This window comes from Nyctereutes procyonoides, unplaced genomic scaffold (genome assembly GCF_905146905.1).
Source record: "Nyctereutes procyonoides isolate TBG_1078 unplaced genomic scaffold, NYPRO_anot_genome, whole genome shotgun sequence".
Taxonomy (NCBI): domain Eukaryota; kingdom Metazoa; phylum Chordata; class Mammalia; order Carnivora; family Canidae; genus Nyctereutes; species Nyctereutes procyonoides.
Genome location: NW_026575146.1, coordinates 19,647,210 through 19,662,667, shown reverse-complemented (window position 1 = coordinate 19,662,667; position 15,458 = coordinate 19,647,210). Strand labels below are relative to the sequence as shown.

General features: G+C 37.4%; 1 protein-coding gene across 1 annotated transcript in view; it reads left to right on the top strand.

Annotated features, from left to right (window-relative positions):
- The window catches only part of CUNH6orf118 (chromosome unknown C6orf118 homolog), a 29,042-nt gene extending 19,930 nt beyond the window's left edge, over positions 1–9,112 (top strand). Inside the window, exons 9-12 of the mRNA XM_055309720.1 lie at positions 3,742–3,923; positions 6,816–6,869; positions 7,424–7,485; positions 9,016–9,112. Of these exons, the coding sequence (XP_055165695.1) occupies positions 3,742–3,923; positions 6,816–6,869; positions 7,424–7,485; positions 9,016–9,112 (395 nt within the window). The remainder of the gene's footprint in view (positions 1–3,741; positions 3,924–6,815; positions 6,870–7,423; positions 7,486–9,015) is intronic.
- Positions 9,113–15,458: the final 6,346 nt, after the last annotated feature.

Here is a 15,458-nt window from a genome sequence, read left to right as displayed (position 1 = left end):
TCAGTTTCTCTGGAATAAGATACAACATGTACATGACTTCATTCTCCTCTAAGATGTTTGTGGATTTTAGTGGAACATTGAATTCAGTCAAGACCTCATGTAGAAAGAATTATGTCAAGTTTTGATCACCACATTTGGAATAGATTTTAAGAAATTGACCAAATGAGAAAAATATGGGGACAGTTCCCATGAGGGCGCTGTGGACACTGCTCAGTGTTCCACATGGGACTGGACTAGAGGTTGAAGAGCTGTGGCCTCGTGAGGTTTCCTGGGTAACAGCAATGAAGACAATCCATTCTGGATTCCAGAATCTTTGCATCTCTTTTCCCAGTTCAAAGAAGTCTCCTAGGCTGTCCAGGTTTGTGATGTCCTCTGTCTCACTGACACATCCTCTGTCTGGTTCAGCCCCACTCCTATGGTGTGCTGATGGTGGCGGGCTGCCAGAGGTGGACATGTCTCCCTGGCAGACCAGTTGGCTGGTGGTTCACCCAGACTGCCAGCTTCGTTATTTCAACTGTTAGTCTCAGCTGCCTGCCTGTTAAGTTGGGATAATGATGACACTTCCCTCTCAGGTATGCTATGAGGATGATATTTAAGAATCCATGGAAAGTAGGATCAGGGAGCCTGGCTCAGAAAAGTGGTACTGCCCATTCCTCCTTCTCATCATTGTTGCTTGTGCGAAATACAGTACATTAATGAATACTTATGCTATAGCTAAATATTAAATTATTTTAAAATTAGATACACAATTTAGAATATGATTAAGTAACGAAAATAAGGTCAGTTAAGTATCTTGCTTAAAGATATTATACTGCTTAAAGATCTATACTGTTAATGCAACGATTCAGCCAAATGCTGTTTTTCCTCCAAGTTTGTTAATACTAACTCATGCTAGAATCACTACCCCCTGCCCCCACTCTCAGCAGCATTTAGGATATACTCACAGATCTAGCCTGTTTTAAGTTCTTAGCAGAACTTGGCCTCAAAGGTTCTTGCTGGGGCCCTTTGCTTCCTCCTCCTTCTTCTTTTAAAAAGATTTTATTTATTTATGAGAGACACAGAGAAAGAGAGAGGCAGAGATATAGGCAGAGGGAGAAGCAGCTCCCTGAAGGGAACCCGATGTGGGATCCGATCCCGGGACTCTAGGATGATTCATGTCCTGGACCGAAGGCAGACAGGTGCTAAACTGCTGAGCCACACAGGCATCCCCTTTTGTTTCCTTCTGTCACTTCTTTCCTTCCTGCGAGCATCACCTGTGTGCTCTACCTGCTGGTCATCTTCCAAGGGTTTCTTATGGCCTGAGTCCTGGCCTCTTCTTTGTCCTGAGCTGGCCCAGTGCTTGTCTTCTGACCCCTTCTCAGGGCTTACAGGGTGGTTGTGTCCATCCTTCTCCCACACCCACGTCGCTTATTCTTGGGTTCCTCTTACTGAAAAGTCATGGATGGTACTCTAGCTCATTGTTTCCTGTTTCCTTTCTGTCTCCTAACACAGGCTCACCATTTTTCTTTTCTTTTTTTAAAATTTGAGTATAAATGACACACAAAGTTACATTAATTTCAGGTGTACAACTTGGTGATTTGACAAATTTATGCCTGATGCAATGTTCACCATAAGGGTAGCTACCACCTGTCCTAGGCCATCGCTATTACAGTATCATTGATCGTACTCCGTATGCTTTTCATTCCTAGGACTTACTCATTCTGTAGCTGGAGGCCCATTCACTCATTTTGTCCCATCCCTCCACCTCCTTCCCTCTGGCGACCATCAGTTTGTTTTCTGTAGTTGTAGGTCTGATTCTGCTTTTTGTTATTGTTGTTTCTTTTTTTTTTTTTTTGTGAGATTCCATTTATGAATGGAATCATACGGTATTTGTCCCATTTTTCTTTTAAATTCAAGGGCTTCATTGTTATCTACTAACAGGATAAAATGGCAGGGATAAAAAATAATAAGAGGATGTTACTAATTTCTAGAACTGTAGTAAATGTTTCTTAATAGTTGGTTCTAGCTGTTTCTGCTATTGAAGAAATCTGGTGGCTTGTGTCCATCCTCCTTCATTCTTTTCCTAAAGTTTTCTCATATAGGAGCCTCTCCTCCAATCATATTTTCTGTGGAACTTCCTCCTGGTACTGCAGTCTTCCTCTTTAATAGAAAAGGGGTAACAACAGTTGGGTCATTGGAGTGGCCTTATACTCCTTTTGGCTTCTGTATCCCCAGTTAATTGTTGAAGGTTAAAACTTTCAGCTTAGGTTAAGGTGGGATCAGACTGTAGTTTCTGTTGGTGTAGAAGTTTAACTCTGGTTGTTTCTGCCTGCTTGCTTAGTTCATGTTATATTTGCTTATTCCCCCAAATTTCAAAACTCATCTTCAAAGTTTTCTTTTCTTCCAAATTTGGCAAGTTTGAGTGATGGCAGTTGCTTCTGCGTTGTTTACTATACGCAGGTAAGTATTATTACTCGAATTGACTTTTTTTCCTATTCAAAAAAAGAGTAGTCATTCTTCCTCAAGAAATTGTCCTATCATTGTAGTCAAAATCTAATTGTGCTGTTTGAATATTAGGTTCCCTCAGCAGTGACTTACTCTCAATGTCTCCATTTCCTTTCTGAATCCTTAAATATTGACATTCATTGGAGCCCAGCATGTCTTTGGTTCAATGAACACATCTTTGATTCCAAATCTCTTCCCTGCCCAAATCTCTTTTTTAGGCTTGAGATCCATATATCCAGCTGTCTAGTTAGCATGGCCTCTTGGGTATCTCATAGGTGCCTCAATTCAACACGTCCATGATTAAACTCTCTGTTTCAATGAATGGTATCACATGGAGGTCAAGTTAGAAAGCCTGTGACAGAAATCTTTCCATTTCCGCCCTATCAATCACTTCAACACAGCTTGCACCTAGTAGCCCAGATGGGATTCGAACCCAGCTCTCTTACCTCTCTGCTGGATTGAACTCATTTCTTTCCCACCACATCTGTTCCTAGTTGTAGCAGGGCTGAAACCTAAGGGTTATTTTGATATTACTTGTCCTCTACATCTGGATACAGTTACCAAGATCTCCTTGTTTCCATTCCTTAAATCATTTTTGTATCTCTCCACTTCTCTTTATGCCACAGGTATTATCCTGACCTGATCTTATTTGAATGATTGTAGTGGTTTTCTGACTGGTCATCCTTTTCCAGCTTCAGCCTTTCTCATCCACTTTTGGTACTGTAGATAGAGTGACCATCGTGTGATTGTATTTATCCTTAAAAGCCTCAAAAGCTTTTATTTCCTAGCATAGGTTATAAGACCTTTGCAGATCTTTTCCTGCTTCCTTTCTAATATTCATTGATGTCACTTCCTGGCCTTCAATATCTGCACCCTACTGCATAACTTTTTTTTTTTTACTGAAATATGCCAAATTTTTCTCTTCTGCCCCTCATTACCCCCTTCCACTTTTCTAATTCCTTTTTCATCCTTTGGGTCTCAACTTCACCACACTTCTATAAAGTAGTCCTTGCACTGTCCCCACACTGTTAGGTGCTCAAACTGGGCACTCAATAAATACTTATTGATTATATAAATGAATTAGGGGAGGAATATTCCCATTCTTGGATCAAATAATTTTTATTGATGTGCTTGGAGCTCGAGTTTCATTATGTTTTATAGTTGTGTAAAACACATAATACTGTTAATAATGTATAATACTATTAATAAGAGATGACATATTAAACAGTAGTACTTTGCTTTTAAAAATATTTCTAGAATCATATAAGAAAGATGTATTGGATGAGGATTGCCTTACTCTTATTGAGAAGGTTGAAAAGAAGAGGTGTGAAATACTTAGTAAATGGGATGAAATTCAAGCTCTCGAAAGAGAAATTAAAACAACTTTGATTCATACTGAAATTTCACATATTGCTGAAAATAGGAATAAAAGCATGGAGGTATGTAATTTATTTGTTTGAATGTTTATATTGTCCTTTTGCTTGAAGATGTTGGCAAACACATGAAACAATTTCATTTTGCAGTTGGGTAAACAATAATGGAAAATTGGTTCAAATATATTTTCATTATAAAACATTTGTAACAAATGATTAGAATAATTAAGAGATCTAGCTAAAATAACTAAAATAAAGGTAATAAAAATTCTGTAGAGTTTTGTTAAGGTTCAAATTGTATCTCTTTCAGGGCAATTGATGTCTCTTAAAGTTTAACAATTTTGTTCTGTTTTTAAAGATTATATTTATTTATTCATGAAAGACACATAGAAACAGGCAGAGACATAGGTGGAGGGAGAAGCAGACTCCCTGTGGGGAGCCTGATAGGGAATGGATCCTGGGACCCCAGGATCACAACCTGAGCCAAAGGCAGACAACCACTGAGCACCCAGGCGCCCCAAGTTTAACAATTTTGAATTGAAAATGCTTGTTGTAAAAGGAATGACAGACATCATTTAGTATTTAATATATGTACTAATTAGCTTGAGCTGAAACTCAGAGAGTTTTAGTAACCTGCCCAAAATAACACAGTTTACAGATGGCAAAGTTGGGATTCAAGCTTAATTGTAAGGTCCAAAGACCTTACAATTTTCATTGTGTCACATTGAAACCACATAGTTAGATTTTCAGTGAGTTGTACAATTATGTTAGAAGACAGAAATTCGTTACTACCATTGAAAGGAGAGTCAGCTACCTTAAAAGTAGTTTTTAACAATTATTACTAACCAAATTTTTTATGAACAATATGATATAGGTTGTAGTCTATATTTTGAAATGTTATGCTGCCTTACTTTTTATAGGTTATAATCTAATTCTTATTTGTGCAGAATCTGACTCAATGTTACACTTAGTTATAGAGTTTATAAGAGATGTGCGATTATTCTTTTTCTCATGGTTATATAGTTACATATATTTTCCCAGGACTATCTTTTTTCAATATATTTTTTAAAAGCAGAATTATAAAGTGTATAGGAAGGTGGCAGTGGTTTAAACTTGTTTTTTTTTTAATTTTTTTTGGTTTAAACTTGTTTTGACTTCTCTCTCTCTTTTAAAATAATATGTTCAGATTTCCTTCTGTGTTTTTTTTTTGTGTGTACAGTCTGTTCTTTTTTAACTGAAATAATGACCTGAGAATGAACACTAATTTACAGTTGAAATTTTGAAAACTGAAAATAATATGGTATAACTTTAAATCTAGTGAGCATGATATAAACTTTTCTTTTTTTTTTTATTAAAACCTCTTGAAGTGGATTTAATCTAAGAAATAGAAAATCCTTATAAGGCTTTCATATCATTAATTTATATTCATTTAACTATTTTTTTTATATATACTTAGCTCAAATCAAATACTGGAAGGTACCAATAGAATTGTATTTATTATCTTATGAAGTAATTGATTTCTGGTTTTGGATGTGAAATATGTCATTTCTAACCAGAATAAAAAATAACTAAATATATCAAGAATTTACAATGTGCCAGATACTACTGTGAACATTTAAAAAATATTTCAGATAATTCCCAACAACCCTAAGAGATAGGTATTATAGTGTTATAATAGTATTATAGCTATTGTTATATATTATTAGCCCTCTTTTTCAGATAAGGAAACCACAGCACAGTTGTGCTAAGTAACTTAATTAACTCATAGTGAGAAAGCAGTAGAATTAGGATTAAAACCCCACTTAGGTGCTTACTTATACACTATCCAGCCTCACTGATATAATTGTGAATACTTTTCAATATGTTGAATATCTGAAAGAGCAAGTCTTAATGGCCATCATTATTTTGCTCACAATTATCTTGGAGATTCTCATTCACAGTATTAAACAATTTTTCAAGGTTCTGTAATAATAGTATTTTGATTGTGTTTACAATGAATTTATAGATTAATTTGGGAAGAAGTTATAGCTTCACAATATTAACACTCTCATCATGGATCATTTTATATTTATTTATTTGTATGCATTGGTCTTTTTTATGTTTGTTATTTTAACATTATGCATCTGTTGCTATTATTAATGGAAACCTTAACAACATTTTACATTACAATTTATAATCAATTATTGTTGGTATATATGTGATTTATTGATATTTGTTTTATTTTTTAGATTTGTTTACTTGAGACAGAGAGTGAATGAGCACAGTAGGGAGGGGCAGAGGGAGAGAGAATCTCAGGCAGACTCCATGCTGAGCATAGAGCCTGACACAGGGATTGATCCCACAACCTTGAGATCATGCCCTGAGCTGAAATCAAGGGTTGATCAGTTACCTCACCCAGGTGCCCCAATGTTTGTATTTTTATATTGTATCCAGTCACTTTAACAAATTCTGTTATTAGTTTATGAAAATTGAGGAACTGCTCTAGAATTTCCCTAAAATTCTCTAGGTTTTTCAATCCTTATTTCCTCTAGTTTTTGACCTAGAAGGCAAGGATTTTTCTGTCTTTAACACAGGTCCTTCATGAATGTGTTCATGCTTTGTTTATTCATTTTTTAAAAAGATTTTATTTATTTATTCGACAGAGAGAGAGTGCAAGTGCACAACTAGGTAGAGTGGCAGGCTGAGGGAGAGGGAGAAGTAAGCTCCTCCTAAGCAGAGAGTTTGGTGTGGTGCTTGATTCCAGGACTCTGGGATCATGACCTGAGCTGAAGACAGATGCTTAATTGATTGAGCCACCCAGGCATCCCTATTCATCTGTTTTTAAATGGTGTGCTATTGGGTACTTTTGAAATTAGAATAACACCATTTACATAATACTTATTGCTCCATAAGTGGAGAGAAGTATTTAACAAATATTCTTAACTAAGTATCTTACTTTTGAAACCATTTCTTCTCCAGACTGAAGCTATAAAATTGGAAACAGAAAATAGAATTTTAAAGACAAAAATACATGTAAGTTTTTGTGAATTAATGTTTTTCAATAGAAATATTTTCTTTAGTGATGTGTGATTCTTGTACTGTGTCATCATCTTTCTAAATGATAACTTTCTGTAGTGGTAGGAATATCTCACTATGCAGACATTAGCTTAAAACTGTACAGATATAAGCAAATAGTGAAAAAATAAATATTCTTTCTTAATAGTTGAATATGCTAATCAGAATTGACCGTTCTGATCATTGACCATTCATAAGACCACATGTCTTATTTGGTAGCAAGGAATATGATGAACTGATTCCTCTAATGACTTTCAGGATATCCCTCCAGAATACATACTAACAATTTGCTGCTTAAAAGATTATAATTCTGGTTCAATTAGATATGTATATCCCTCTGTATATATTAGGGATAAATATGTATATCCCTCTGTACTATATTATATATAGTATAACTTATTATGTTATTCCTGATTCCAAAAGTGAGTATTCCATTTTGGTTCAATATTATTATCATATAAGATCGGTATCATGCCATTATACATGACCAAATGATTTTTGATTCTTGGTAGGTTATTGAAAGCCATGTGAAACAGAGCATCGAGAAGAGTAAGTTGAGTGAGGAAGAGCAGCAGTAAGTATTGATGCCATAATAAGAGAAGTGGGACAATCTCATGCTATTCTCAAAGCCATCCACTCAAATCTAAGTTAGACTAGACTGTAATTCTGAAATATTTATATTCATGAGTGTTAATTTTAAATATATATGTTACATCCTTGCCTGTGCTCAAGAACGCTTAGCCCACGATTTAAATTTCAATCACTGTCTATTACTTAACAATGTAGAAATAAATTCTTTGGAAAGAACTGAAGAATTGAGGGTACATTCTCATGGGCAGGGATCAGGAAGGTGGGGAGGCATGTGACTGTGGTGGCTTTCTTTTCTGAAACTATATGGCTTTTAGTGACATTGAACTTTCAAAGAATCAAAGTAATACATGCATTACTCTGATAATTTTAATTAAAAAATGAAATGGCTGATTTACATTACCTATTACATAAATTTAGCTTTATATAGTTACTTTCTTAGAATTGATTCTACAGTTCAAATTTCAGGATTGATAAGTCTGAGAGCAACAGAAAACCATTGATGGCTTAAGCATGAAAAGTGCTGATTCTTAACAACAGTAAAAAGACATTTAGTTGTAGGTGGCCTAGGTTCAATGATAATATCAAGGAAGCAATGTTCTTCTGCCTTCCTTCTCTGTATTTCTTGAGTATGGAGGCCTCCAGGCCTCCATATGGCTGGCTATCTTCAGACAGGCATCTACATCCCATAGAAGAATAAAAGGGAAAGGCAAGGACAAAAGGCAAAGAGCTCATCATGAGACTTTTTTTTTAAAGATTATTTATTTATTTATTCATGAGAGACACAGAGACAGAAAGAGAGGCAAAGACACAGGCAGAGGGAGAAAAGCAGGCTCCATGCAGGGAACCTGACTGGGACTCGATTCAGGGTCTCCAGGATCACGCCCCAGGCTAAAGGCTGGGCTAAACCCGCTGAGCCACGGGGCTGCCCTCATGAGACTTTTCTGTCTTATTTAGAAGGGGAAGCACTTCCCTGGGACTTCCACCCCTCTCTCATTGCCCAGCACCATATCCCAAGACCATCCTTAGCTGCAAAGGAGTCTAGGAAATAGCATACTCTACTTTCCAGCGTACATGGTAGAGAAAGTCAGGGGAGAAAGGTGTTAGCATGGTTGCTGAGTGAACCACACAGGTGGATTACATTACGTTGAGTGTCCTCAAAGGAGTGACATAGAATTACAAATACAAAATTGAGAAGGCTCCTTCCACAGTTTTGAGAATGAGACTTAATGGACCTAAAATTTAAATATCATTATGTCCAAGGCAAATCTACCTCTGCTGCCACATTATAATTAGTCTGAAAAATACTGCAGGTGATTGTGCCCATATATAGGGAAAATCTTTGCTACATTCAAGGCCAAAGTGCTACAAGAAATCCTTTAAAATGAAAGAAGAGGATTACAAAGTCTTGCTTTGTGTTTTTGTGTAAATATATCCTAGAATATTTGTTTTAAAATTTTATTTTATGCTTAAGGTATTTTTGTCTAATATATTGTGTTCATTTTTTGTGTTTAAGGAAACTTTGGAATTTCATTAAAGAATTTATAAACGTAAAGGAAACAAACAATAACTCTCAAGGAAATAACTCTCAAGGAAATTTCAAAGGAAAATGACCTATGAAAATTCACAGCCACCATGTACATAGGATGAATATTTGCAGATGTATAAATTAATGAAGATACATCTCATTTTTTCAGTTTTAATCTCTAATAAAGTTAACGTAGTATGTGTAACCTACTCAAGTTATTGGAATAAATACATGTATGCATCTGATTAGTTTTACTTTTGTATACATATTCATAACTATAGAGGTTCTTAGAGTATATTCTGCTTTAATTCAATAATTTTCTCCAAGGAAAAATACCTTTTAAAAGAGATTTTATTTATTTATTTGACAGAGAGAGAATGAGAGCACAAGAAGGGGCAGAGGCAGAGGGAGAAGCATACTCTCTGTGAGCAGGGAGCCTGATGCGGGACTTGATCCCAGGATCTTGGGATCATGGCCTGAGCAGAAGGCAGATGCTTAACAGACTGAGCCACCCAGGCGCCCCAAAGAAAAATATTTTCAATTATTTGATAGGAATGAGAAATTCAGCAGTGCTACAATACAGATCAAATATGTTTTTTATTAGCCAATGCAGGTTTATATATGAACATTTAATAAAATGTAGTAACCACATAATTAACATTCACTTAATAAAATAATCTTTACTTATAAGTAAGTGATGCAGTGCTCTGAAACATTATGGTACTGGCATGGTACTTGCAACATGTATGTCTTGACTGACTGTGATCTTCATGACAACATTGTGACTTGAATTTTTTAAATCCCCACTTTGCCTATAATCTGGACTGAGCACTTAGAGTAAATATAAGTCCATTTTCTTTGGACAGCTGAATATAGGGCTGTAGTGAAGATTAAAGGTAAGGTTTAACTACACGAGGGATTTGATCCTAATCTGGAAGCGTAGAGTTTGAGGTCGGAGAGAGACAGAAAGAGATGAGCAGGGTTTGCTTCCTATGGACCAGGAGGTCAATGTCAGAGTGGCATGTTCATCACAGCTCTATTTAAATTCAGTAGCTCTTCCTGGGGCATGATTCATTCTGCTTTTAGAGATAAAATGGTGGCAGCTGAAACTGCAAATGTTCACCATATATATAAATAAATAAGGCTTTATTAATGTTTGTTGAATTCTCTACATTCAAGTTGCCTTCTATTGATTATTGATGTTCACTAGAATCTTATTAAGGAGGCATCATTATTTCCCATTTTATGGGGGAGAGAATGAAAATGTGAAGTAGTGAACTGATTTGTTTAAACTACGCTGTGAAAAATAGAGCAGGGATCCAATCCCAGATTTGGTTTGCTCAATTCCTAAACTCTTACCACTGCATTATACTGTGTCATTTATATATATCACTGGTCAAGGTATAGGGAAACACATTTATGTAGTGTCAAGTGACATGAAGACCATTAGACATAAAAAGGAACAGACCAACAATCAAAGCTGAATTTACTTCCTTGCCAAGCAAGGGAGAGCAATTCACTCAAGAGGTAAGATTCAGGGATGATCCAATTAGAAAGTAGTGGAGGCTGGATTTAGAGGCAAAAAGGTGTGCTGTTCCTTTTAAGAGGACTTTAAATATTAAGGGCTGAGCGAATTTGCTGGGAAGTGGCAAAGGGGGTGGAAAATCCTTTTGTTATTTGGTCTTTATTCTGGCTCACAAAAGCACTGTTTTTGAAGAGATATGACATCAATTGTAATAAAACCTGTTAAGATCAAACTCTTGTAGCAGGCACTTTGTTATGTGTATTCTTTGGACTGGTAAATTTTTCATTTAAAAGCAATATAAGTAATTCTACCATTTATTCATTTATTCAAGCAACATTCATTAGATCAATATTCATGTACATTTCACACAGTTGCCAGTTGCTGGAAGTACGCAAATGAAGAAATGGCCTCAATCTTCAAGGAGTTGATAGTTGTACAGACTTGTAAAAAGAATACCAACAACAAAAAAGAAAGTCTGATAAAACTAAATACATACAAGGATGTGAGTAGGCGCACTCTTTACCCACTGTTGGAGCAAGTGTAAATCTACACGAACAGTTTGAGATATAATTTGGCAACGAGCTTACCAAATACCTGTGCATTCCCAGTATCTTGCAGCCCTGCTGGCCTAAGGGCATGTAACTTGTTTGAGCCAATGTGGGATGGTTGTGATAACGTATGACAAGAAGGGTGAACCCTGGATCAGTTTATTTGTAAAAATAAATAAAAGGGAATACAGAGAATGGGAAATATGGCTTCTCAGTGTGTAAAAAACGGACTGATTTGAGTTTGCAAATTTAAGAGATGAGATTTTTTAAAAAATCTACAACCAGATTATATGTCTGAAAGTAAAGAATAAATTACAGATAGGACCTTTTCACCAAAGCCTATAGCCTCCAGGCTGTCTGGATGGACAATTAAGGATGAGCCACGAGGAGGAGGAAGTAAGGAGATCTGAAAGCAACTATAAGGAAACCATGGGCACATGGAACTGTCTAGATACAAATGGATTGGATGTGCCCTGTTTTTGAGGGAGTTTTACTATTAAAGGCAATCAGGAACCTAATGTAAGTAAACCCACTGCTACTTAAAAGCTTTAACAGCCCTGGATCCCCTGAACATCCATGAAGAGGAGCAGGAAGGAATCAGGAAACTGAATATCCCCTAAGAGAACATATTCCCAAAACCCATTTCAAGTGTGTCTGAAGAGGACAGGGAGGGCCAAACCAGTGACAAGGACAGTGAAAGAAAGCTTTGTCCCAATGCAGTAAAACTTCACCCTGCTGCTTGATAGGGGACCCTTAACAAGGTCTTCTCTGTAGGGCTTCAGAAGTGCTACAGACCATGGACTGCTGTGAGTGTGAACTTACCCTTTTTATGAATATCCATTAATAAATGTATTGCAATTATCTGGTTCTCAACAGGTGGAGAAAGCACGACCTATCCTTTAGGGATCTTGGACTCTGATCCGGATGTAGTGACTGGGTGGGATTTTTCTCCCTTAGGATGACACTGTGTCTTATGCAAAAAAATAAGCGAGCAAAGAGATTTGTTAATCAGAGTGTGGACTGTAAAAGAGATATTTCTCTATTGTAGAAGTTGTGAAGACTTGTATTCCTTCCAAGTTGTGAGGCTACTGGATCTTCTGTTCTTAAGCAGAGCCCACCATTCTGGACATACAGCATTAGTAAGAAATAAACTTTGTCAAATCAGGCCAGTGGATATTAGGGTTAGCTTGTTATTGTAGCATAACCTAGTCTATATCGATTTACTGTGTTTACCCTAAAGAAACACATGTATATGTACCCAAGGAAATTTCTCTTTCTCATTTTCTCTTGTTCTCTATCTTGTCCTGTCTACTATCTATGTAAGTATGTGTGTATGTATGTATGTATCTATCTATCTATTATCTATCTATCTATCTATCATCTATCATTTATCTAAATATTTAATCTATTGATGTTTACCAAATGCCTCTGATACAGTGTCATTGTTTCTGCATAGGGTAGTAATGGTCCTGGTGTTCAAGTCTTTAAATGGAACACTATAAAGCAGATAAAGACAAGAGGAGCTAAATATGTCAACATGAATAAATACAAAAAACATAATGTTGAGTGAAAAAAGTAAGCTTCAGGAGAGTACATAAATGCTAGTATTATTAATGTAAATATAAAATTAAACATGCGTTGGCATGAAATTCATTAATTCTAGGATGTTGATTAACTAGAAAAAAGAGAAGGGAGAAAAGAGAAGGATCAGGCTGGCTTTAATATTTTAGTAGTATGTATAGTGGTTTATTTCTTTTAAAAAATATGAGGCAAATATTCTGAGATCTTAATGTACGTTTAATACTGATAGTGAATTCATAAGTGCTAGTTATATTATTTTCTACAAATTTCTGTAAGTTTTATGCTAACACTTGTTAAACACTTATCATGTACTAGATACTATTCTATACACTTAACCTGAATTCTTTTTGTTCCCATGTGATCCTATGTAGTAGGTTTCAGTTATTTTATAGATCAGGAAATTGCTTATTTAAAATTTTAAAAAGATTTAAAATTTAAATTTAATTCCAGTTTAAATATATTTTTAAAAATAATGAATGCAATAATTTATTATGGGGCTATGGTTTAAGTATTTGTAAATGTATAAAAAAAGTACAAAGATGAGCTCACAGAACTCATTAATACTATCCATGAGGGGAGTGGTGATGTGAGGTAGAGTGAAACATGTGAGTGAAAGAGCAAGTAGACTGCCATTGGTGCACACATGGGTGGTGGTGATGATGGTGATGGGGGTGGTGGTAATGGTGAAGATGGTGGTCATGATGTGGTGGTGGTGGTAATGGCAGTGATGATGATGAAGGTGGTGGTCATGGTGATGGTGGTGATAGTATTGGCAGTGAAGATGGTGATGGTGGTGGTGATGGTGATGTGGTGGTGATGGTGATGGTGGTGGTGGTGGTGGTGGTGTGTGTGTGTGTGTCTTCAGACACTGGTGGCTGGTGGTGTTGGAAAATGAAAGGATGGATCAAATTCCTGCTCATTGAAGGAATTTAAGCAGCAAAGGGATCAAATTTAATATATAGAAATATCATTCTAACATCATTGCTAAAAAAATAAGTATTGGGGGTGCCTGGGTGGCTCAGTCAGTTAAGTGTGTCAGTTAAGTGTCTGCCTTCACCTCAGGTCATGATCCCAGGGTTGGGGAATTGAGCCTCATGTCTGGCTCCCTGCTTGGTGGGCGCCCACTTCTCTCTCTTCCTTTGCTATTTGTCCTGTTGTTCTCTCTCTCTCTCTCTCTCTCTCTCTCTTTGACAGAGAGAGAGGGATCTCTCTGTCAAATAAATAAATAAAATCTTAAAAAAAAATAAGTATCGTAGGAGGTAGTGCTGGAGAGAGGGATGCCAAGTAGGAGACTACTGCAGGACTCCGGGCTGGAGGATATGTGAGTTTGAGCTGTGGGGGAAGCAGTGAGGAGGCAAGAGAAACCAAATGCAAGGGTCTAAGTCAGTGTGTGCACTGGATGGAGATAGTAAGGGGTGCAGGCATCCAGGCTGGCTCCGTGGTTTCCGGCTTGGATGACAACTCAGATGATGCAGTCACCCACTAAAATAGGGAACACAGAAGAATAGTAGATTTTGAGGATAAAGATTGGATCATTTGGGGACACTCAAAAGCTTAATATCTCTAGGGAATTATATCCATAGGGAGCTGTCTGGTGGAGCTGAGTCTGTGGACTGGGTGCTGGGAAGAGATGGACATTTGGGAGTCAGCAGCAGGTGGAAGCGGAAAGCAGAGGACGAGGGAAACCACTGTGGAGGGGCTCCAGAGGGAAGAGGAGGTGAAGAGGGCAAGAGCCCGGAGTCCAGAACTCTGAGGGTCAGGACCAAGGGAGGGGGAATGAGTGAGAAGAGGACAGGGCTCCCACGCCTGCAGGTGCAGGAGAGCCAGTGGAGGGAGGCACATGTTTAAGTGAGCCTATCTGGAGAGTCTCTGCCTGAGAGTTACGATTTTCTTTGTGACTCTGGAGGTGAAGCCACAAGAAACGGGAGAACAGGTTAAGTTTAAAGGTAGGGTCAGGTCATGTGAAACCTCTTTCTTCCAGACGGTGACTTAGGAGTGGTCCTGTCACGTTCCCATGTTTCCTCCCTGTGCAAGGCTATGCTGACTCTCTGCTGCCGTCTGCACGCTCAGAGGCCTTTCTGGATTCTGAGAGTGGTTTGCAAGAACTTCCTCTCTTCCCTCTAATCCAGAATTCTATCTCCAGCTGCTTCTGAACTTCCTTTGCTGCCAGTCTCTGTGTCTCATGCTTGAACAGCGGGCTGGTCCTCATGTTAATATGTGTCCTCGCATCTGCTGATAAAGGACATTTTTCAAACTTTAATGTCCATGGGCTCTGCAATTAGGCTCCCAGAGAAGCTAACTCTTCTTCAATGTTTCCCAAGGTCAGAATGGTTTCACCAAACTTCAAAGCCTGGGCTCTGTTCCTGCTCTGAGCACACATTGTACATCCGCTTCCTTAACAAATAATCTAAAAGAGACACTTCAAGCTAAAGAAAGAGTAAAAATTTCCATAAGCTCCCTCATACCTCCGAAGCCTGCCACTTTGCATGTACTAAAAGCATAAGACAAGTTTGCAATTTTCTGGAATGTGATGATTTGTAAGACTTGATGTGACAAAAGACATGTACAACCTTGTATTACACATTCCTTCTCCAAAGCTCTCTCTTCCGTGTTGAAGATTGTGTATCTCGGGCAGCTGTCCTCACTTGGGCTCAAATAAAACTCTTCTTTTTCTTAAAAGAAGTTCTAAATGGCTTGTTCACTTTGTGGCAACACTGTGACCAACCAGCGCCTCTGGAGTCATGCAGCACCCCAGACCTTTACCACTCTGTTGCTCT